The 24,286-nt window shown below is 35.0% G+C and overlaps 1 protein-coding gene across 1 annotated transcript in view; it reads left to right on the top strand.

Moving 5' to 3' along the window:
• LOC150079976 (FMRFamide-activated amiloride-sensitive sodium channel-like) overlaps nucleotides 1-23,552 on the top strand; it is a 50,398-nt gene extending 26,846 nt beyond the window's left edge. Inside the window, exons 11-15 of the mRNA XM_090382675.1 lie at nucleotides 11,938-11,969; nucleotides 12,188-12,263; nucleotides 16,142-16,287; nucleotides 19,937-20,051; nucleotides 23,330-23,552. Of these exons, the coding sequence (XP_090238801.1) occupies nucleotides 11,938-11,969; nucleotides 12,188-12,263; nucleotides 16,142-16,287; nucleotides 19,937-20,009 (327 nt within the window). The 3' untranslated portion in view covers nucleotides 20,010-20,051; nucleotides 23,330-23,552. The remainder of the gene's footprint in view (nucleotides 1-11,937; nucleotides 11,970-12,187; nucleotides 12,264-16,141; nucleotides 16,288-19,936; nucleotides 20,052-23,329) is intronic.
• The last annotated feature ends 734 nt before the right edge of the window (nucleotides 23,553-24,286 follow it).

A 24,286-nucleotide genomic window follows, 5' to 3' on the forward strand; every position in this document is an offset into this window, starting at 1 on the left:
TCATTATTTTTTAACATAGCATTCGTGATCAATATTAGTTCTTTATTCTCTTCTCAGGTGATAGAAGGTATGGTTAATGTATAGTCTTACATAGGGTGGTGACCAGATGTCCCAATTTTGGGACCATGTTTCGTCCCGATTTTCATGTAAAGCTATTTTTCTGAATCAAATATACGATGTAAAAATTAAAAATATATAATTTTCTTAATTTAGCGTCAGTTAACATTCTTCATTGATATATTTTACATAGAGGCGTAATTAGGGTATTAAGACCGTAGCCCTGGCATAGGCGCCATCATACCCGCAAAATGGAGTTAAAAACAGAATTTGAAAACTATGACGTTGCTGTTATCAAAATCAGTTAATTTAAAAGCTTCTCGCTTTCTCTCTCTCTTTTTTTTAATACGAAAGTACCATCTTACTGATAATAATTTTAGTGATAATTTAATTAATATTAAATAATTGTTTTTATACAAAATCCCCCAAACACGAGAGGTATTAGAACCTATAGTACTTAGTACCGTGCATGGGTTGGAGGGTGAGAAGGTGAAAGAAGTTACTTGTTGACATTAGACTTGAACTTCTGTAGATTGCAATTTTCGGGAAATACGTATGAAGGAAAAGTTGTTCCAGAAATTGGATGTTGACTGAATAAATGAGGAAGAAGAAAAGTTGGTTCTGTGAGGTTTGAAATCGGACAGTAAAAGGATGTTGATTGGTTGCTGCACGTGTTCAGACTGCTTTGGAAGAGAGAGTGGGAAATATAGAAGCCAATTCAGAAGAACAGTGCTTATGGAAATATCTATAGCAGAGGCATGCAGCAAAAACAGAACGTCTGTACGAAAGAGAATGGAGAGATTGTGTTAAAGATGAATCACTAATTAATCAGTCATTAATTCACATAATTAAATTTCTGAAAATGGTGCAAATTTTAATATTTGGTCACAGATGTCAAAATTCCTAAGATATTACATCTCATCATCATCATCATTCTAAGGGCCAAGCCCTGTCGCCATAGAGATCTTTTTCTCAACTCAACCCGAATTTGGACTTTTTGTTTTGCTTCTCTGTAGTTCATTCTCGAGAGTCTGAGCACGTCATCAAGTGGCGTGATTCTTGGGCGTCCTCTGCTTCTTTTCCCTTCAAGCTGTCCTAGTATGTTTACTAATCAACCATCATTGTGTCTTCAGAGATGTCCTAGGAAACGCATCTTCCTCTTTATTATGGTTTTATTGATTGTTCTTTTTTCCTCGGCTACTCTGAGGACCTTTTCATTCGTCTTTTTGTCTCTCCAGTTGATTTTAATCAATTTTCTCCAGCAAAACTTCTCAAATGCTTCAATTCTCCTCCAGTCTGTTTCATGTTTCACATCTATACAGCAGTATACTTAAAGTGACCAGATTCTTAGTATTCCAATGCGGGACATCAATTTTACAATTTTTTATTTTTTTATTTTTTTACACATATATTTGTTTTAATAATGCATACTTCTTTTAACAATAAAAACAACAGAAATTAAATATATTTTTCCGCGGAGTGAAATTTTCTTAATAATTCAAACCACTTAAATCCGGGACTGTCCTGCATAATCCGCGACGTCCGGTCACTTTATGTATACTCCATATACATATAGGTTTTCACGAATCTCTTCCTCTTTTCTTTCTTTATCTTGCTTACAATAAATGATTTATTTTTCCTTAGTGCTTCTTTCGCTATTGCAATTCTTCTTTTTATATCTAAATGGCTTTTGCCATCCTCTTGTATGTTGCTTCCAAGATATACAAATGAACTTACTTGTTCAATTTCCTTTTTATCTGTTTCTATCTTGTCTGTTTTTCTTTGATTTCCTTTTCCGGCAACCATTATTTTTGTCCTTTTTGCCTTAATCTTGAACCCGTATTCTAAGAAAACTTCTTCCATTACTTCTATTGTGTTTTTCAACTCTTCGTCATTTTCCGCTAGTGCCACTATATGCCACTAAACCTGTACTTCTGAATTGCACCTGCACTTCTTATGTTTATTCCTTTGGTTTTACACTTCACTTTCTCTAGACCTTCCTGCATGTATAAGTTAAATAGTAATGGCGATAACACACACCCCTGCCTAACTCCTTTTCTTATCTTGGCTATTATTTCATTATTTTGAAATTCAATTTTTGTCGTTTGATTTTCATATAATTTTTTGATGACTCGTTGATCTCTCCAATCAAACTTTGCATTCTTCGTGACTCTGATAAGCTTCTCTCAGAGAACACTGTCAAATGCTTATTCTATAATCTAGATCAATAAAAGCTATGTGTGTGGTGTTATTTATGATTATTCTAGAAGCCTGTTATAATAATTGAAAAAACAAATTATGAGATACTTTATATTCACTCTCTTCAGTAAAATTGGGGTCCCATGCTTAAATGTCTTTATAAGAAACGATATTGAGTTAGTCGGTCTTAGTCGGAGAGGGTAGCATGTTTTTTTTTTTTTGTTTGTTTGTTTTTGTTTTTTTTCCTCCTGGAACTCGGTTTTTTCGTCCAGCAAGCAGCAAATCTACCACAGAACTTAGGCAATTTATAAACATGTTGTAAACGGCGCAATATGGCCTAAATTGATGAAGGGCCTACAACAACCAACCAAGGAATGATATTCGAAGGAATAGACATAAAAAAAAAAAAAAAAAAAGATCGCCTCGATGAGAAGTTGAATTTACAATATGCCTGACATTTTTAAGAGTGGACGTACTGGTCGTACGGATATAAAAACTTACTTAAAAAAAAAAGAAGCAAAATTGCAGAAGCTGAACTACAAATTCTCCGCTCCACCATCACGAGATATTCGAACGGGCCCCAATTTTCTTTTAACAAACTCAGATCCTCTGAATTTTTGGTGGTGGACATTAGGACATTTTTGTGTCTAGTTCCACTCCACTGTGATGATGCACAACTCCCTTAAAATGACCAGAAATGTGTATATCGTGCTATATTTGTGTGTCCTGTTGGAGAAAGAAACGATCACCAAGAGGGTTGCTTTCCAGTACCCAGTCAAGTCCACAGCTATACGCGTACTGCCTTTAGTGGATTAAATCCAGCACCATAGGTAATAGTGAAAGTGCTGTCTGTAATAGCGTGTATTCTTCGATCGGGTGCTCATTGTTGGACGAAAAAGTCGAGTTTCCGGGAGATAAAAAACGATATAATCTTCTCCCAAGACTCTGGCTTTGTGGACGCAGCGAAAAAAAATCTGATCAAAGTTCCTTCTGTGTAGATGAAATTCCAGGCCTGAAATTCCTTTCAACATACCTTTGCGGGTGCATACCCTTGCGCACCGGGGGGGGGGGGGAGTTGACGCGACGAATTTTTATGGGCCTTTTTCACGTGGCTAAGTTAGTCTGTCTAAAGCGAAGGTAGCATGGTTTCTTCCCGAAAAACTTGTATTTTGCTTCCAGCAAACGGAAAATTGACAACAGAACGCAATTTACAGGCATATTAGATATGGCACAATATGACTTAAGTCGCTGATCCGCTTAAAATCTTACAATGGCATTTTCTCCCTTAAAATAGGGATTTTGTCCAGCAAAGAGATTGACAAATCCATCAGAGAATGTACGCAATTTACAGACTCTATATATATATATATATATATATATATATATATATATATATATATATATATGGTTGAAATTGTCGATGCACCTCAAACCCTACAACAACAGTTTTGAAGAAACGTCGGAGACAGAAGAGCAAAATCGAATGGAAGTCTCTACCCTGAAAGTGCTTCTGCAAGTAACAGCTGTTTACAAATCAACTTGTTTAGACTTTTAACTTCAGTATAAAACAAATAACAGGATCTGACTTCTAGACATGGTCTGATTTTATTCCTTCAGAGTATGTTTTCTCCAATTTTTTCATCTTCAGAATTTTTTTTTTTCTAATTTTTATCTCTGAAAATCTGGCCAACCTAGGTATATATTATCTCCAAATTTTTTTGGATCTATATGAGGAAGAGAGGCTACATCACTTGTTTAGAAATGGTTATAGTGATTCTATCTCCATTGAAATTTTGAGGAGCAAGGTGTAGGTTTTTTATCTAAGAAAATTTTGGTTCCTCCCCAGCCATGTAAGCCTTGACCTTAGCTGTCTTAGCCTTTATTTTAAACAACTTACAACTGCATGGTATTTTATAGAGCTTCCCTTTTTCTGTTGAAAAGATCAGCAACCTTTTAAAAGAGGAGTGTCACATTTAGTAAGGGTTTGGTGGGTGCCAATGGGACATACCTGGAGGTCGGCAGCAGGCCTGGAGCTAGGGGCACAAGTGAGGCACTTGCCACAGGTGCCATCTAAAATAGGCACTGCTAGATGCACTACTGCATATATATGTGTTAAGATATGCTATGAATTTGGCACTGTGACAAGATTTTGCCTCAGGCATCACAAACACTAGCACTATTTATGGTTGCAGGGTAAGTGTGATATCAGGGCACCACAGCGATCGCACATTACAAGTGCCTGGATGGAAGCCTTACTTTGATTGTAATTACTTTTGATTGTAATTGTTTATTTGAATTACAATCAAAGTAATTCGAATTACTTTGATTGTAATTGTTTAGAGATGCCATCATGTCTATATTACCTGTCTGCACGTGCAGCACAGTGGTATCATCACTGTCCTCCCTCCCCAAATCCCGTCGATGACACGAGGAACTTTAATGGGCTTCTTTTACTCCGTGGCTGAGTTAGTCGGTCTCATGCATAGATAGCAAGGTTTTCCCCCCAAGAAACTGGGGTTTTTCATCCAGCAAAATGGGCAAATCGACCAGAGAACACACACAATTTACAGACAAAATTCATATATGGGTATATATTAGAAATAGTGACCCTAATATAATAATTTGATTGTCTGTACTACCTGTTCCCCTCAACAGAACCATAAACTAATAGCATATGGAACTGTCATTGGCCAAAAACATTGCTGACACAAGGAGTATGGAGCCAACAAAGTGGTTTTTACCACTTTGTTGGCTCCATTCCCCTTGTGTCAGCAGTTATAGAGGTGTACCATAGAATAATGATGAAATGGGGAGACGAGAAACTCCAGACAAGTATAAAGGACATTTATAGGGGTTGCATGACAATTACTAAAATAGTTACATTACAAAAGTTGATACAAAATGCTTGAAAATATGGTCACATGATATCAGTAAGGCATATGATCCCCTCCAACAGCTAACAGGTCTGACAGCAGTGAACCATGCTTGATATAAGGATGTCTAATAGATTCTGTGGCAACAAATCCCATTCTTCCACCAGCACAGACCTTAGCTGACCGAGCGACCGAGGCGTTGGCTGTGGGATGCAATGTGACACCCAAGGGAGTCCCACACATGTTCAATTGGATTTGTCTGTGATAATGCCGGCCATGGCAGTTGTTGGATATCTTCAGTTTTAGGATATTCCTCCACTACTTGAGCTCTATGTGCAGTGGTGCTGTTGTGCATGAAAAGAAAATTTGGGCCAATCACACCCATAAAAAGTTGCACATAGGGTTTGAGGATCTGTTCTCAGTACTTCTGTGCAGTTATGATAACCCTGCCAAAAACATGGAGGGGGTGCAGCCATTGATCATTATTCAGCCCCACATGAGAACACAGCCTCCACCATGTGTCATTTTCTATGGTAACCCTGCCAAAAACAGGAAGAAGCAGCCATTGATCATTATTCAGCCCCACATGAAAACACAGCCTCAACCATATGTCCTTTTTTCTGATATTGGATAGTACCTCGTTGCTCATTGTCTCCAGATGAAATAATGTCTAGAATCTGGTTTTAGGCTAAAGTGAGACTCATCAGAGAACGGAACTGTACCCCATGTCAGGGCTCTAAGTCACATGTTCATGGTATTAGTTTCGATGAGCTGTACAGTGGCTTAGAGTTAACGAGATACAAACGATTGGCTTCCTTGTGTAGAATCCACTTGAATTGAGCCTTATTAATGCAGTCCAGTGGGAAATGTTTTCATGTGACTGCAGCAACTTCAAGAGACAGTTGATTACAGGACGTTTGTCTTGCTGTTAGAGCCAGATAGCAGTCTGTTGCGGGTGACGTAGCCCTTAAGTAACTTTAGCTAGCTCTTCTTGTAATGGTTCCTGTCTCCTGAAACTGCTTCCATAGTGCTGAGACGATATTTCCTGACACATTAAGCCAATGTGCTGCCACCTCTGCAGCAGCAGTATTTCCTTCTGCCATCATTTCGGCTGCCCTTCTGAGTATAGCAGCTTCTTAGCAGAACTCCATGCAATAAAATTAGCTTTAGAAAATATGAATCTCTACCAAGCTGTAAAATACATAATAATACATGGACTCTCTGAGCTCAATCACAGCAATGCAAAACTCTTCCTACAAGGTTCACCGTGTTAAATCAAATCAGAAGTCTCCTATTGCAAATTGAAGAAAGTAGTAGTGGCATGTGATGCAAGGAAGCAAGTGTATGAGCTTATGCAGCATCAGCCAAAAAAAAAAAAAAAAAAATCACACCATTACCTCCAAATGCCTGTCCAGTTCCTCCTTAAATTTATTTAACCTATCAACTTCCACAACGACAGATGGAAGTTTCTTCCAGCAATCAACCACCTGCTGGCTAAAGGCAAATTTCCGCACCACATCTATTCTACATGTCTTTTCTTAATTTGAATTTATGCCCCCTTAGGTTCGTAATTTGAACAAGTGGAAGGATCCCATCAGAATTCAGAATGCTCAACCCATTCAAGGCCTTATACACCTCAATCAGATCACCGCGCAGGTGCCTAGTCTCCAGCCACTGCAATTTGCAGAACTTAAGCCTCAAAGAATCATCTAAATGATGATGATGTGCATTCCTGAGTATTGGGGATCCCACTGAGAAAGCCAAAAAACAGGAATAAGTGATGTGGTTGCAACCCATATTTTTACAAGCACAAAGAATTTGCATAATGTGCGGGCGCCTCTGTAGCCAGGAGGGCAGGAGCAGCAGTGCGTTGCACACGCTTCTTGATTAGACTGGGGTTCGAGCCCGTAACCACCAAATGCGGAGGATGCGGAAAGGTCAGGGAATGACCACCGCATATCCCCGGAGCAATATGGCCTTAGTTGCTAATGCTCCTAAAAAACAAATAACAACAACAGCATAATGTGCGGCTTTGTAAGGTGATAGATCGATTTCTATTGGGTATTCAGAATTTGCATGCAAGAATGCCTATAATTATTAGCTATATGGTGCTGTTTGTTTGTTTGTTATTTGGTTTTTAGGAGCATTAGCAACTAAGGCCATATTGCTCCGTGAACATGCGGTGGTCATTCCTGACCTTTCCGCATCCTCCGTATTTGGTGGTGACGGGCTCGAACCCCGGTCTAATCAAGAAGCGTGTGCTACTCACTGCTGCTCCTTCCCACCTGGCTACGGAGGCGCCTATATGGTGCAAGTAAGCCTGAGGCTTATGCTGCACAGGCCAAAAAAAATTTCCCAAGTTACCCTGAGAGAGAGGGAGAGAGTCAAAAGTAGAAGGGAATCACCAAGAAAGAGAAGAATGATGATATCCAGCTCAGGACCCTGGGTGTGCCAAGCCCATACTCACCAGATGTGAGCCCCTGGGGTTATATCAAATATTCGCTTACGGTGACACTGTTCACAATAAAATATTCATGAAAAACATTTTGTTCCATTAATTTTGTCCAGCAGTGTAGAAATATTTGTTGAGCTATCCCAAACTTCATTAAAATCAGACAAACAGAAATCTGGCAATTATTATATATTTTTCTAAACAATTTTTATAGAAAAAAGAAATTTGTAGATTAAATATAGCTTATACTTCATTATTGTTAGCTTTAGACAGTCCATGCACACTTCGCATGTATGTATTGATAAGAAGATAACTATATACTTTTATCTTTTAAATACAGAAAAAGAAAATAATTCAATTACTTTAAAAAAAAAATAGAATGTGTCTGTAATGCAATGTATACATTTCTTAGCTTGTAATGGAAGTCTGTAATGGGATGTTCAGAGATTATTACGATGTTCCCAGCATGTTTAATGAGACATGCTGGGAACATCGTAGACATGCTGACTGATCTTAAAAGCTTAGAAGGGACCAATGGGTCCCTTCTAAGCTTTTAAGATCAGTCTTAGCCTCCTCTGTCACCCATCAACCACAGAAATCTATTCATATAAATGAAAGTATCTTTTGCATTTTACTCTAGAATGAAAAGTTGGAGTGAGGCTTAATTTTCAACCTATGGTCTATTGTTGGTCCTTAGGAAAATTTCATGTTCAGTTATAATTTAATAGCTCTCATTCCTTTCTCCCCCTCCATAAAAAATCACCATAAATAAGTATGTTTAGTATGTTTTCACATTAAACAACAACAAAAAAAAAATGCAGATTATTATGAAAACATTTTACCATATATTGTGCTGGTTCCTGGGATAGTTCTAAGTTCAATTCTGATAATATAGCATTCCCTGCCTAGTTTTTCCCTACAGAAATATTACTATAAATTTGGAATGCGAACTCTGATCCATTTCAAAATTCAATGCTTGCTTAATGTTTTGGGATCGTTGTAACAAATTTTCATGTCAGTGGATTGATGTATTTTTTATAAATCATGAATTATTACTATTTGCTAATGTGCCTGAAATGCAATGCACCACGTGCATTAACTTGTTATTAATGCATTTGCTGAAAGACCTAGAAAAATTGAACAGATGTTCTGAGAAGTGGCATTGAGATTTAACATTGATAAATGCAATGTACTGCACAAGGCAGGAGTAATCCAAGAATAACATACCAATTAGGTGGTATTTTCGTTCTCCACCAAAAGGGTGGCAATTTCATTTTCCATCATGCTCAGGATGGAGAAGAATGAAAGAGACCTAAGGATAATAATAGTCTGATGCGGAGGTCTCTGATCAATGCTGACAGGCTGCAGGGACAACTCAAGGGGTTATATTAAAGATATACAGGAATTTTGAGAGCAGGAACACGAAGTATGTGTGCTTTGAATGATGATAGTTCAAGCATGACTGCTAAATATTTCATGTATTCTCTCTGTCTTATGAACTTCTCTTGACCATGTTGTTGTCCCTGAGTATAAACAGAAAATTTATTTATTTGAGATGATTATCCTGTTGTATATAGCAAAGGTAATGCTGCATCTTCAGTATGCATACAGCTGTCAAAGTGTGATTTTAGGAATAATGTGGATCTGTCGAAATGGGTGCAGGGAAGAGCAAGACAATTCAGGGATATAAAACAAAAGGGTACTCTTACCAAGAAAGACTTCAAATCTGCAAATTGTAGCATCTGCAAATGAGTGCTTGAAAGGAGCTGCAATTGAAGTGATCGATTATTATTCTGATGGTGTTCTAACTTGTGCCACACATAAAGGGACATAAATTTAAATTGAGAAAAAGATGGCTTACAGGATAATGTGCAAAAATTTGCTTTTAACCAGAGAGTAATTAATTGTGGGAACAAACTTCCATCTGACGTTGCGGAAGTGAATAATTTGAATAAATTCAAGGAAGGAATGGCCAGACAAATTATTAGAAGTGATGAACATATGATGTGGGTGTTTTTTTTTTTTTTTTTTCTTTGGCTCATGCTGTATAAGCTTGCTTCTTTGCATCATTTGCTGCTACCAACACTGCATTCTGTTCTGAGAAACCTTGCTTTACATAAACAGCTTCAACTTCTTGAATATCCACCAATAATTCTCCCAGTTAATGCTCCAAATGGATAAAAGAACATAATTAATTTCAATCTTTCTAAATCTCAATTCTGTCTTATTTATCACAAAAAAAGTGCCTACTCCTGTACTCATTTTCAGTGACACTCAGATTTACAGACAAGATCACATATCTCTATTAGGGGATTACCTTGACTTCTAATTTCCCAAATATTTTTTCATCTTATTTAGTAGAACTTTAAATTAGCATTAGCAAAGGCACATGATGCAAGAAAGCAAGCTTATATAGCATCAGCCAAAAAAAAAAAAAAAAAACCCCTTATTTCACCTATCCACTCGCTCCAAGTGTTTGTCAAGTTCTGCCTTGAATCTATTTAAGCTATCAACTTCTACAATGACAGATGGAAATTTGTTCCAGAAATCAACCACCTGCTGGCTAAAGGCAAACTTCTGCACATCTATCCTACAACCGTCTTTCCTCAACTTGAATTTATGCCCTCTCAGGCAATTATTCTGAGCAAGAGGAAGAATCCCATCTGCATTGAGCATGCTCAAACCATTCAAGGCTTTATATGCCTCAATCAGATCACCTCGCAGGGTTACCTACCACTGCATCAATAAAACATTTTTATTTTTTGCTCTCAGCATTACTTTTCTTCTAAATAGCTACTGAACATGTGCAAATCTGAAATGCTCCACCATGGAGTATTGTAGGGGGTTGTGCTCGCAAAACTTCTCTAAAGCTCCATGGCTCTGTTCAAAACAGGGCAGTCAGGTTAATTAATGACCCAGCTTTTGTGAAGTTCACTGTATGTCTCACAGATGTGCATTGTCTGCCGTGTGCCTTTTCTATATATACTTCTATGGACACTGTTCTGAATTGCCATCTGTAATTCCACTACTGTCTTCCAAACCAGTCCAAACACATGCCGCAACCAGTCAACATCCATTCACTGTCAAATTCCGAATTCACAGAACTAATCTTTTCCCTGTTCATTTATTCCTTATATTGCTGTTCTCTGGAATAACCTTTCAAATGTATTTTCTAAAAATCTACAGAACTTGATGTTTCAAGTATCTTCTGCTTTCTTGCCCTTTAACCTATGCATGGTATTAAGTACTGCAGGTTCTGTTTATACTCTGACAGACACAACTGTTAGATCAGATTTTACAATTAATCATTTCCACAATGAGTATAATCGTTAACTTCATTTAGAAATCATGCAGGCTTGAACCATGCCCACTGAAATGCATGTACATCTGCACTCTTTGTTTGGGGTTTCATAAAAAAAAGGATAATGTGATGGTCAGAGAAATGTGAATAGTACCTGCAGCCTGTCAAAGTATAATTAAATCAGATGTAGGGAAGCATGGTTTCTATAGGACAAATTATATTGTAACTCCTGTTCCAAATTTTATGAATACAGTTATAGAAGAAAAGTTGACTTTTTTAATTCATTTTAAAAATGTATTTTATAACTTAAAAAAAACAAACAAAAAAAAACTTATTTATTTAATTATAACTGTGACTTTGAATGGTCATCATATACAACTTACTACTGATAGGGCCGTCCTTATTTTTTGAATCTTATTCCTTGTTTTTTTCTCATGTCCTGTTTTTTTTTCTGCACAAATAAATATATATAATAATTTAATATATTTTTAATAAGAGATAACATAAATATCTTCGAGCACCTTTTTCAAGATTCAGCAACGTTTATTAGGATAAAATCTTTGAACATAAAATGAGTTATCAAGGCAGTGTACGATTTCCATAGATGTTTCATAGGCTCCAATGAAAAAAGTCCCGAGCTCTCCTTTTCCCTCAAATTCCTCTTTTCCATAACTTATTTCAGTGGTTTGGGACTCTATGTGATTTCTGGATATAGGGTAGCTGACTACGCCTCCCCAATTTTCCTACTGCAAGAGACAGTTGTCAATAGATCCATACAAGTAGTTGATGACCTTTGTACTCACACTAGCCAAAATCTTTATTTTTTTTTTTTTTTAGGAGTATATTGTTCAACTAAAATTATTCTTCTAAATGCACTGAAGATGACAGTTAACGTTTCAATAACCAGATACATCATTTAAGCCCTTTTACAAAGAAGGATCATAATTTCATATTTATTATTAAAATAAATTTTAATATTTTAATTAAAATTTTATAGTTTTTAAATTATTCTTAATTGCATGCAAAATACTTGTCTTTTTTCTTCTTTACTATAGGATCAATTAATGTTTAAGAAACAACAATCCAGGTAAGCATGCAATATGTGTTTGTTTATTTATTTATATACATTCATTTGTTACATATGTGCATACTATATCAATGTATTGTTTTCTCAAATTTTTATGGTTGTTCAATTATTGTGAAATTTTAAGTATAGAAATATTCATATTATGCAATGAAATACAGTACTTCTCTTGCTGCTCTTTTTCAAGAATTCAAGTTAAATCTAAGAATTTTGTTTTCTAGAGTAATTGCAGAAGCACATTTGAGATTTTACCTCGACAGAAATTCTATAGAATATGTTTACAAGCCCAAGTATGAGGTAAGATAGGATCATTTTTAAAGTAGAATGAAGCTAAAATATTTGAAATGATATTAATGAAACTTTATTACCATGTCATGTGAGGGGGGGGGGATGTACTAGATGCATACACTCAGGCTCTAGACTGAAAAGAACCCCAAATCCCAACAAGAGTGCCTCACAATCCAAGTATAGAGAATTTCTTGCCCATCCATTACTCCAACGTTAATTCTCACACACAGGCCCCCCTGAATACTAGGACCAACCTGGATGCCAGAGCAAGAGAATCAGATGTTTTTTAGTCTCTGGTTGTACAGTGGATGCAGTGTATCGTGATCACTTCATGATTCAGCTTAAGTGATGAAACAAGAATGTGACTGTTTAGCATTGGTTATTGATGCAAAGCAGGAAGGTGGAAGGACAGAAAGAAAATATTAAAGTCAAGAAATATAAATTATTTTAATTTCACTGTTCACTATTTCTTTGAGAAAGCCATAAATAAAAATAAAACTGTTGTAACATTTCTGGGGGCAGTTGGGGGAGGTGGAGAGGGAGAGAGAGAGAATCTTTATTGCAATTTCAAAATACAGAAATGCTAGAAATTACAGGGTAACCCTTCATGGCCAATAAGGTCAGGAAATCCATAAAAACCACTGAAAACAAAGAAAATATTAAAGTCAAGAATTAGAAAAGGGTTTATGCTCTACTCTAAAACAGTCAGATTGACAGGAGTACAGATGCAGTACTTTCTTTCATAGGTTAATGACACTGATAACCATACAAACTGTATGAAGAAACATTAGTAACTAGCCATGCAACACGTTGGAGTTCAAGAACAAATTGTAACCAATTCCACTGGAAATGTGTAAACCATGATAAGGCAAAGAAGGGATAATAATAACTGAAATACTAAATATATTTCTTGGCAAAATGTCAAAGAGTATGAAAAAGGCTGTTTAAGCAGGGGTAATGCATCTCCATCATTTCTACCACCCAGGTAGTATGCATGCATCGTTTTATTATATCTCATATTGTGAATACCTTCACAACAAGTTGCCTAGGTATTGCACTACTCTGAATAAGTAACACTTCTCTGGTAGAGAAGACTACTGTTACTTATTCTCAGATGGGCACCACACCCAGACGACCCCATTTCATAGCCGGTTGGCTTCATCATCGGTGGGTGGCAACTCGTGGAGGTATTCATAATATGAGATATAATAAAACGATGTATGCATATTACCTGGGTAGTAGAAATGATAGAGATGCATTACCCATGTTTAAACAGCCTTTTTCATAGTCTTTTGACATTTTGTCAAGAAATATATTTAGATTAAACCATGCACACCATCAAGCATCTCTCATATTGTGGAGTTATACTTCATAACTGTGTTGTCACTATTGCAACAGGTGTATCTGCCCACCCACCGATGATGAAACCAACCAGCTTCGAAACGGTGCCATCTGGGTGGTGGTGCCCATCTGAGAATAAGTAACAGTAGTCTTCTCTATCAGAGAAGTGTTACTTATTCGAAGTAGTGTAGTGCAATACCTAGGTGAAAGTATTTACAATATGAGATATATTAAAATGATGCATGCATACTACCTGGGTAGTAGAAATGATGGAGATGCATTACCCATGCCTAAACAACTGAAATACTGATTACAGCAAATGCTGTTTTTTCCAGATCAGATGTATTAGTGTATGTCTGATCTGGGCTTCACAAAAGTTATAACATTAAATGAATGTTAACATTATCCATGATCATAAGTGGTGTGCTCTGTACATTGTGAAAAACTCTTACAGTTAACCTTTGACTTTGGTCACATCTGACAATTGTGTTATTTTCTTTTTTTTTTTCTTATATCCTTCCATGAACCTTTCCTCCAATATTTTCTCTAAATGATTATTTTTTACAATTTTTTACAAGGACGTAGCCAAGTGGCCAGGAGCGTGAGTGCATAGCACGTGTTCCTTGATTGGACCGGGGTTCAAGTCCGTGACTGCTAAATACGATAAATATCTGTATTGATGATTTATTGTAAACTCTACTGATTTGGTTGTCGTGCCGGAGTATAAACAGAAAATTTAATTTAATTTTAAAATTTAGATATTAGCTGTTTAGTTGAAGAGCTTCAGATGTATACCAGATCACCAACCCAGTTTTTCATGCACATTAGTAATTTCACGTATATGCATAAACTGCCTTTTACATATTATCTGAACAAGTATTTTTTTTTGTTTTGTAAAATGTTCCATTTTGAACTAATGTTTAGTTGGCATCCAGTAGATGCCATGCATGATGGTTGGATTTTATGTGTATCCATCACGGAACATTCAGTTTTTTTTAATATCTATATACACTTCCAAAATAGAACCACTTACACTAATGAGCCAAAATGTTATGACCACCCCTGTCTCCACAAGTGAACACATCCCATGGCACCTAGCAGTAACATCACTGACCAGTGCAGCAAAAAAAATGATAGCATGGGTAATGCCTGTAATTCATCAGTATAAGCCCGTGCAATTGAGGAAAGGAAAGGACCTGATGGAGTTAGAACAGGGAATAATTTGTTGAGGTGGGAAGGTGGAGGCCAGCATCTCAGAAATCAATGGCATTGTTAGCTATTTGAGGGCTGCTGTGCTGAAGTTGTGGCAGGAATTATCTGAAGAGTAACACACAACCACCTAGTGTGCTGGGCTAGGGAGACCACCACTGGCTGACAGTCAAGGTGAACAGCAGTTCACACGTGCTGTCCAGGACAATAGATGGCTCAATTTTTAATAGACATTTATTTAACCTTCTGTCATTCACACTTGCATGGCAGCATCTGTATGAACTTGTTTTTTTGTTTCAATTATAAAAAATTAATATTTAAGTTTTTTTTTTTTTTACTGAATTTAATATGGTGATCAATGAATTGTGATTTGCTAAAACAAATTAAAAAATATCAAACAAAAATAAATAAGAGAAATAAATAAATAATAAAGTTTTTATAATATATTTTTTTAGAATTTAAGATCACTGACTTCCCCCCACAGATTTAAACCTAGATTAAATTAAATTTTTAAAATTAAATTTTCTGTTTATACTCTGGCACGACAACCAAGTCAGTAGAGTTTATAATAAATCGTCAATACAAGTCAAAATATTTATCATATTTAGTAGACACGGGCTTGAACCCGAGTCCACTCAAGCAATGCATGCTTATGCCCTCTCACTCCTGACCACTCGGCTATGTCAGGCCTGAAGTGGCAGCTGAGTTTCAATGCATGGCATTTGGTAGATGCAACGTGAATATATATCAGCTATTTCCATTCAGCCAGAAAATCAAAGCATACGGCAAGAAGGCACCATGTGGGAGGTAGATGCTTTTGCTCACGTGGTCTCTTAAATGTCAAAGAAAAATTTAATGTGTCATAATTCATAGTATATTGAAATGAAAACAGCAAATACTGTATAATCAGTTAGATGACAGCAGAGAAGGAGGAGAATTAAAGTTTTATCAGTTTTTATTTTATTTATTCATTATTTATTCATTATTTATTTCAATGAATAATGAATAAATAATTACTTTAATGTTTTAATGTAATTACTTTGGCATTTAATGAATAAATAAATACTATTATTAATTTATGTTTGTACATAAATTTTATAGTTTTTAGTTCTCAGAATTTATTTTTAGTATTATTATTACTTTGCAATAACTACAGCCAGCTGTGACTCAAGAATGGACACTGATGATTAATCTGGCTTTATCATATGTAGTTATATAAGAAATAATAATATTAATACATCCATTAATTACTGGTAATTTTAAAATACTTTTCTTTACTGATGTATATCAGTAATCCCTTACATTTTCCTTTTTTTTTTTTTTTTTTTTTACTCTAGCCAATTGAATTATTCAGCTATATTGGTGGCTACATTGGGATCTGGTTAGGAGTATCACTTGTTGCAGTATTTGATCTCTTGGAAAGCTTGTTATTGATAACAGTAGTTTCCTGCAGTCCCAGCAGAGTCATGAGGCTCTCAGATATGTAAGCATCTTATAGGAAATGGAAAAGCAAAAATAAGGTGTGTCAGGAAGCATAATGACAATAAGATATGAGAAAATGTAAACAAAAATGAAAATTTAAATATATACATCTGTTTTAAGCAAAAAAATTGAAGTTTAAGAAAGGAATGAAGAAAATGAGGTAGAGATACGCTTTCCTACTATATGCATGTTGACTGATGGTACCATTCAATCACTGTGATGCATGATTTTACAGGCTGATGCACTTATTTGTTGAAAAAACTGCCAATCAGTCTAAAATGCTATATTTAATTTATTAAAGTCCACAGCACTGTAATTTAAGTAAAGCTGCAACTTCTATTTATATTGTGGCATAACCAATAGGTGACAGGAGTTTATTACTATTCATTTTGAAAAGGAATATGATCATTAACCACAGTCACATGATCTTGAATCATGGTCAGCTGAAAAATGTGTGTTATTGCACTCCTGTGCTGATAACTTTGCAGAAGCAAAATGATTCATTTCTCGGTATATTTGTTCATAAGGCAAGTTAGTACATTTTTTTTTTTTATTTCCACATACCTCTTGAATATTAAAAGGTTTTGTTTCCTATATGTATTAATATTTCACTGAAATCTTTATATAAAGCACTGAATTATTTACTCACTGAAATGTGCCTTCATTTAAAAAAGGGAACACAAATTAAAATGCTCATTATGAATATTGACATTGCCAGAGTAACAGTAAAAAGGACCACTTTTGCTAAATAGGACAGCATAATAAAGTGATTGATTGCAATCAGATTCAGCCTACTAAGCACATAGCAGGAAAGCCAGCTTGTGAACAGCTGCCATAGTCCTATTCTTAAACTTCACAAAGAAATCTTCATCTGTTAACTTTGTTGGTAGGTAAATATTCATTTGCATTCTGAATAAGAAGCTGATAATGAACTTACATTTACATGTCATGAATTTACATTTTTACTGAAAAAAAAGTACCCCAAGGTGACATTGATATGCTGTTGTTGTTGTTGTTTTGGTTTTTAGGAGCATTAGCAACTATGGCCATATTGCTCCGGGATATGCGATGGTCATTCCCTGACCTTTCCGCATTTGGTGGTGACGGGCTCAAACCCTGGTCTAATCAAGAAGTGTGTGCTACGCACTGATGCTCCTTCCCACCTGGCTACGGAGGCACCTGTATTGATATGCCAAGTATTAGAATTGGCAAAGGATGGAGTGGAGCATCATAGCTTTTGTAGTATTGCATAAAGTATATCTTTCACTAATACTCGAAACTTAAGGAACAAACACACAAATGTAAATAAACAAAAACACTTTATTAGATTATGAAAATAGCATGGAGAGCAACAACAGAAAATCTGTGCAATTCATCATTTCTCTTCAGTGATGACACAAAAATATGCATTACTGAAAATACCTGTAAAACTGAAATGTGATGCCACTAATTGTATTGGAAATTTCCTTTTAAATTGTGTGCTCATTGGTTTTAGTTGCATTTCTACACCTCTCTCCATCAAATCATAGTTGTTGCACAGTTTTTTTCAATCATTTCATTGGCTGGTATGCTTATTCAGTAATGATGTTAAATTAATGTGTATATTATCAAAACAAATTGAATTTTATCTGCAGTTTGAGCTGATTCTCATTTTGCATGTGCTACAGCCAGGTTTGCACAATAAGTTCCAGTGGCATATTGATGGAAAATTTACTACATAAGAATATAACAATAATGAAGCTCATTATTGTTGCACACAATAATAAAAGTTAATCATAGAAAGAAATTTAACCAAGTGAGGTGTGCATGATCAACGAGACCCCAGACAGTATTTCAACAGTTTGTGCTCCATCTATTCTGTCCACACAGCTAATGTTCTTCATAGGTATTTTTGAGGAATGATTTCTCTGATCTCTCCACTGAAAACTCCAAAAATTCATGGATTAAGTTAAACCTAATTATATGCATTTGTTGAGTGGCATCTGTCACATACAATTATTGATAGCAAGCTGATTTTACTGATACTGTTTTCCTTCAATTAGTAAACCTCTCTGGCTTTGTGACATTGAAACGTTGCCTGGAATCAAATTGATGAGATGCTTCATGCAGCAGGTGCCTCTGTTATTGAGAGGTTAGTGTCCAGTTGCATGTGTTCATTGGAGCATGTGAGTTTTTCAGTTGCACTTAGCTTGTTGACAGGTCTAACTGAAGTTTTAATATCAAAAATTAATTAAAAAATGTTAAAATAATAAAAAAATAATACAAACAGTATAAAATAATATAAAAAATGGATTTTTCAGTTGTGTTCAAAAAAAATTGAAAACAAAGGCACACGAAAAAAAGTGAACAGTTATGAATTATTTTTTGCAGATTTTTCAAATTCCCACACATACAGAAGAAGATCAATCCTTTGTGTGATTGTTTAAGGTTAAAGACAGCTTAATCATGTCATATACCATATTCATCAGCAATGGAAAAGTGCATGCTCTGATTTTTATCTGGATTAGTTTTAACTTTTATTCCTCTGTTCAAGGAATCTCTTCAGACTGTTGGTCAAACATTTTCATGCAGTATGTTTGGATCTCCTCACCAATGGAATTTATTTTCATTGTGCAGCCACTGACTGTGCAACCGCTGGCTGCATTTATCAACCCCAATGTCAACACATGCATATTACACATCAAAGAGCAGATAAAATTTTTGGTTTTTTTCAGTGATTTAATGTTAATGGAATGCATTTAGGCATTTATAAAATAAAATCAAGCATTAATTATTGAATAAGCCCACCAGCTAATTAAATAATTGCACTATTAAAATTAATCAAAATATAAATATATCAAAATCAGGGCTGGATTTTGGTGTTCGTAGGTACTATGGTACTTTTATTCCGAAATGTGCTAAAAATAGGGGGGGGGATGTTTCTTCTATTTTAACACTGTTTGCAAATCACGTCAATTAACGTGACTCAAGTTTCAACTATAATAAATGATAAACCACCTTAATAGACTTCAATTTTTCTAGTTTCGAGAACAGTTGCTAGATAGCATATGCATATTGAATTGAAGCTCTTAGAGTTCATTGCCCATGCTTTCTCAGCTTGTTTTTTATTAGTCATGTGAAAAGAGTGAAGCCTGTTTTTTTTTTTAAATTTTTGCCTTCCTTCGTAGGCCCTAGGCACTGTGCCTGATGGGAAATCCGGCTCTGATCAAAATTGATTATTTGACAGCATTTGGTCCGCTAGGTGTGTATTGGGAAATGAAGTTGCTGAAGCAGTTTACAACATCACCTGTTCCAATTTTATTAAAATGGTATATCTTCAAAATGCAAATGTATACAATTTTCATATGCATGCTAACCTCATACATCTGATGTAGGAGGCAGGATAACATATTTATATGCATTTGCTAATGGGTTTAGGGGCATACATATTTCCTTTAAATTTATTCCAACAAAGATAACAGCTTAAGATGCACAATTTTATGTGTGTACATTTTCTCTTTTGCATGTCTTGTTACCAGATTTTTGCTTCTCTTTCTAATATACCATATTTTTGCACTAATATTGTGAACTTTTTAGTTCACTCTTCATGGCAACTGAAGTCTTCAAATAGAGTTCATATATTTTTAACCAATAAACATTGACATCAACAGTTTGGCAGTGGAATTTTGTGGAAGGAGGTCTGAAATCAAATCTATGGTGAATGAGCTGCAACCAATTCAGTGACCAGATGATACTTCTTTCGTGTTATGAATCTTAGTAATCAAGGTATGTTTATGTAAATTAACAATTATCTCATTTTTATTTTTATTCATGATTTTATGAATTCTTTGCACTTCTGATCTTTCTCTTGGCAGTTAATCTCTATGGCATTTTTTAAATAATATTAGTTTGATCCCTAAATTTTGATCCCTCTTTTTGTTTGATCCCTAAATAATCTCTTGTAGGAATATAATCAGTGCCTAACCAATATTTAACATATACAGGGCAATTACAATGTGCTTTGTAACTTCAGACATTTATAATTTTTTTTTTCACATACAAAATAAAATAAATGACATAACTTGTTTTTCAACCTTTGAGATGCTCAATATGGATTGGGAGATGTCTGCTGCAATAATGCAGCAGACATCCGAATGAAACTCAATTTCCTCTTTCTTTATGAAGTCTATCATATTGGTTGATTCCTATCCTTCAGTTCATTAATGATTTACAGAAATGGTGGTGATAAACTGCATTTTTGATGAAACACTCATGGAAGAAAATAAAGTTGGGTTAGACTTACTAAATATGAAAATTTCACTTGTAACAAGTAGTGGTGAGGCATGTTGTCTTGCTGAAAAATGATTTTTTCTTCCATACTGTTGTAGCTGGTTTGCATTAATAGAAATTTTTCAAGCATATCCAGATAAATTACATCTAAGGGTGTCCAACTTGTCAATTATTTCACATTGGGGCAGCCCACAACCATGAAGATGGTCTTAAGTGTTATATGTGCTACAAATTTATAAATAGCATGTTACAAAATGTAGTTTCACATTGGCTTTTGAAAGTATGAGTTTTTAGTAATATTTGATAATTTTTAGATTTTTTGCATTAATTATTAAATGTAAAAAAATTAAACTGTAGATACGAATGTTGAATAACAAAAATTAACTTCTTTTTATAAATATGCATAATTAACAATAAGGAACTGTTCTTATGGCCTACTTGCCATTAAATCGTGTAGCCATGCCCTTCAGTCTAATATTATTTGACCCCTATCTAAAACAAGTTGGCGGCACCTCCGTAGCCAGGTGCAGCAGTGCATAGCACATGGTTCGTGATTAGACCGGGGTTCGAGCCCATGACCACCAAATACGGAGGATGCATCCAGGGAATGATCACCTCATATCCCTGGAGCAATATGGCCTTAGTTGCTAATGCTCCTAAAAACAAAATAACAACAACAACAAAACAAGTTGGATACCCTTGCACTGCTTCAGTAACTGCTTCTACACTGGCGCCTCCGTAGCCAGGTGGGAAGGAGCAGCAGTGCGTAGCACACGCTTCTTGATTAGACCGGGGTTCGAGCCCGTCACCACCAAATATGGAGGATGCGGAAAGGTCAGGGAATGACCACCGCATATCCCGGAGCAATATGGCCTTAGTTGCTAATGCTCCTAAAAACCAAATAACAAATAACAAGCTTCTTCACTAATCAAGAAAGACCCATAAACTTTTGTTGAACATACAGAAAACATTAACTTTACAACTATCATGCATCTGTTCCAGATACTCATTAGATCTTTCACTGCTCCATACTCTTCTGAGCGATGGCAGGCATATTTTAGTTAAGGCTCTCAAAAGGCCTCTAATACTGCAAAAATCTTATGTATTTAAAATTTAAGTAATAAATGAGAATATACATATATAATTCTACTTGAAATTAATGCTTTACTACGTACGGTCACAGAAAATTACAAAAAAAAAAAGTGTCATTTTGGCATCCCCCCCCCCAATGTATTCTTCCTGTTCCTTGATTTGGCAAAAAATATTTCAACTTTGGGATCCATGAGTGTGCCTGTGATTGTGAAAATGCACCACTGATTGTGAATGTTGATTTCTTACTAATATGGTTGATTGCTGGAACAAACTTCCATCTGTTGTTGCGGAAATTGACAGCTTAAATAAATTCAAGGCTGAACTAGACAAACTTTTGGAGTGAATGGATGGGTGAAATGTGGAGGTTTTTTTTTTTTTTTTTTGGCTGATGCTATATAAGCTTGCTTTCTTGCATCATATGCCTCTACCAGTGCTGATGCTAATGCTAACATGTCTCAAATGCTTTAGAGAACTGAATCAGATCATGCCAACTATCTCTTGAAACCCTCCATTAATATTAACATTGGCAACATGACAAGAAAGCCAAGCATATACAGCAGCACCAAAAAAAAAATATTCATTTCATTTGCTCATTTTTTCTAATAGTTTGTCCAAACCTTCTTTAAATTTATTCAAATTACCCACTTTCACAACACTAGGTAGAAGTTTAATTGATGATTGAGTACTGTTTTGCTGAATGCAGATTTCTGCTGTATCCATACTTGTTCAATTTAAATTTATGTCCCCGTGTATGTGTATGCATGTCATCTGAAAAAGAGTAAATATGTCATCAGTACTTACTTTACTTAACCCTTTTAAAGCCTTACATACTTCATTTAGGTCACTACACAGATGCCTAATTTCCAGAAACTGCAATTTATGGAGCCTCAGTCTTTTTTAATAAGTATATATCATTTTGTGCCCCCCTCACTAATCTTGTTGTTGCAGTTCTCAGCATCCTTTACAACAGATCTATGTCCTTCTGGCACACTATGGCCATAGTTGCCGATGCACCTAAGAAATCTGTAAATCAACCAACCAATCTATGTCCTTCCTAAAATTAGGTGATTTCCAAACCTCCTGAGTATTCCAAATATGGCTTGATTATTGTCCTGTATAATGGGTTAATCACACCATTCTAAGATCTACTTTTATAAAAGAGTGGAATTTATTGTTGGGATGATCATACTATTAAATGCCTGAATTATGCAAAACTATTACATCACCTTTGGATAGTACTGATCTCATGATTATGATAGATAAAATTTGGACTGACAGCTGTTGTTATTTGTTTAGCCAGTTGCTGTCACTCCAAAATAAAAAAAAAAAAAATTAAATTAATTTAAATTGCATATCATATAAATTTGGAAAGTGAGCATGTTTCCTAAGCATCATAAATTAGAAATGGAGGGTGGGAATACTCACTGTAATAAAAGTTTGATGCACAGTTTGAATAATATTATCTGTCAGTTGTGACCAAGGACAAACAATGAGGAGTTTGTTTATGAAGGAACCATCTAATAATATCAAAGTTAAGTTTTTTCTTTTAATTTGTAAAGAAAAAAAAATTAATTTGTAAGGTTTTATTAATTCACTTAACTTAAAACAATTGAGAGCCAGTTAAAATGAAACAGAAATAATATTAGATATGTCTGATGAAAAAATTATTTCTTTTTGTTTAGGTGGAGAAGTGCTAGTCATTATATATGTGAACTGTTCACTCAACAGCTATAAAGAAAGATATTCATTTAATGTCTAGTCATCACAAGTCAAAGAGAAAAAAAATATGAGACAGAGAGAGAGCACACAAAATATCAGTTGTCTACTCCAAAGTAATAGTATTCTGACACTTATGTTCATTTTCCCCTTTTTTAAAGAGAATTAAAGTATTTTTTACTTTATAAATGTTTACCTGATTTTATTTAAATTAAAAAATCATTTTATCCTTTTCTATAATGACCAATTTAATTAAATGCATAAATTGAATTTTCATTAATTTCTCATTTCACCACTTTCAGATTGCAACATACACAGCAAAAATGCAAAAAAATAAAAATAAATAAATAAATAATTACACAAAATGAATTTGGCATTTTATTTTTTGAAAATACAATACAATTTTATATAACAGCAGGTATCAAAAGTATCACACTCAGATAAGTGATAAATTTCCCAATCCACACTCATTTGGCTACGTGCTCAATATTCCCACATGAGACAATTTTGTCATTAGGCATTTGTTTACTATACTATGAGTACAAAAATAACTAAACAGTGGAAGTCTTATAAGGTCTGCAATACAAAGGATCCAAATAGTAGTAGAATTATCATATTTCAGTAAAAAGAGCTTAAAAAGTTACACGAAAAAGGTTTAAATACATTAAAAATTAGCATATGTTTTCTACACTTTGCTGTCTTTAAAAATCGTGCTAGGCACTAATGGTGGTGCATATTCTTATAAGTTTATAACACTTTGCAAAGGTGCATTACTACTTATCTATAGTACAATACTAAGGCCTTAAAATATTAATACAGTGCAACTCATCTCCTGCACAATAATATTTACATCATTTTACATAAACATTTATACATACATTTTTACATAAACATTCATTTTATAAACATTTGCTAAAAATATG

Source organism: Mastigoproctus giganteus, chromosome 10 (assembly GCF_048544385.1).
Source record: "Mastigoproctus giganteus isolate SK-2022 chromosome 10, ASM4854438v1, whole genome shotgun sequence".
In the NCBI taxonomy this organism is placed as follows: Eukaryota; Metazoa; Arthropoda; class Arachnida; order Uropygi; family Thelyphonidae; genus Mastigoproctus; species Mastigoproctus giganteus.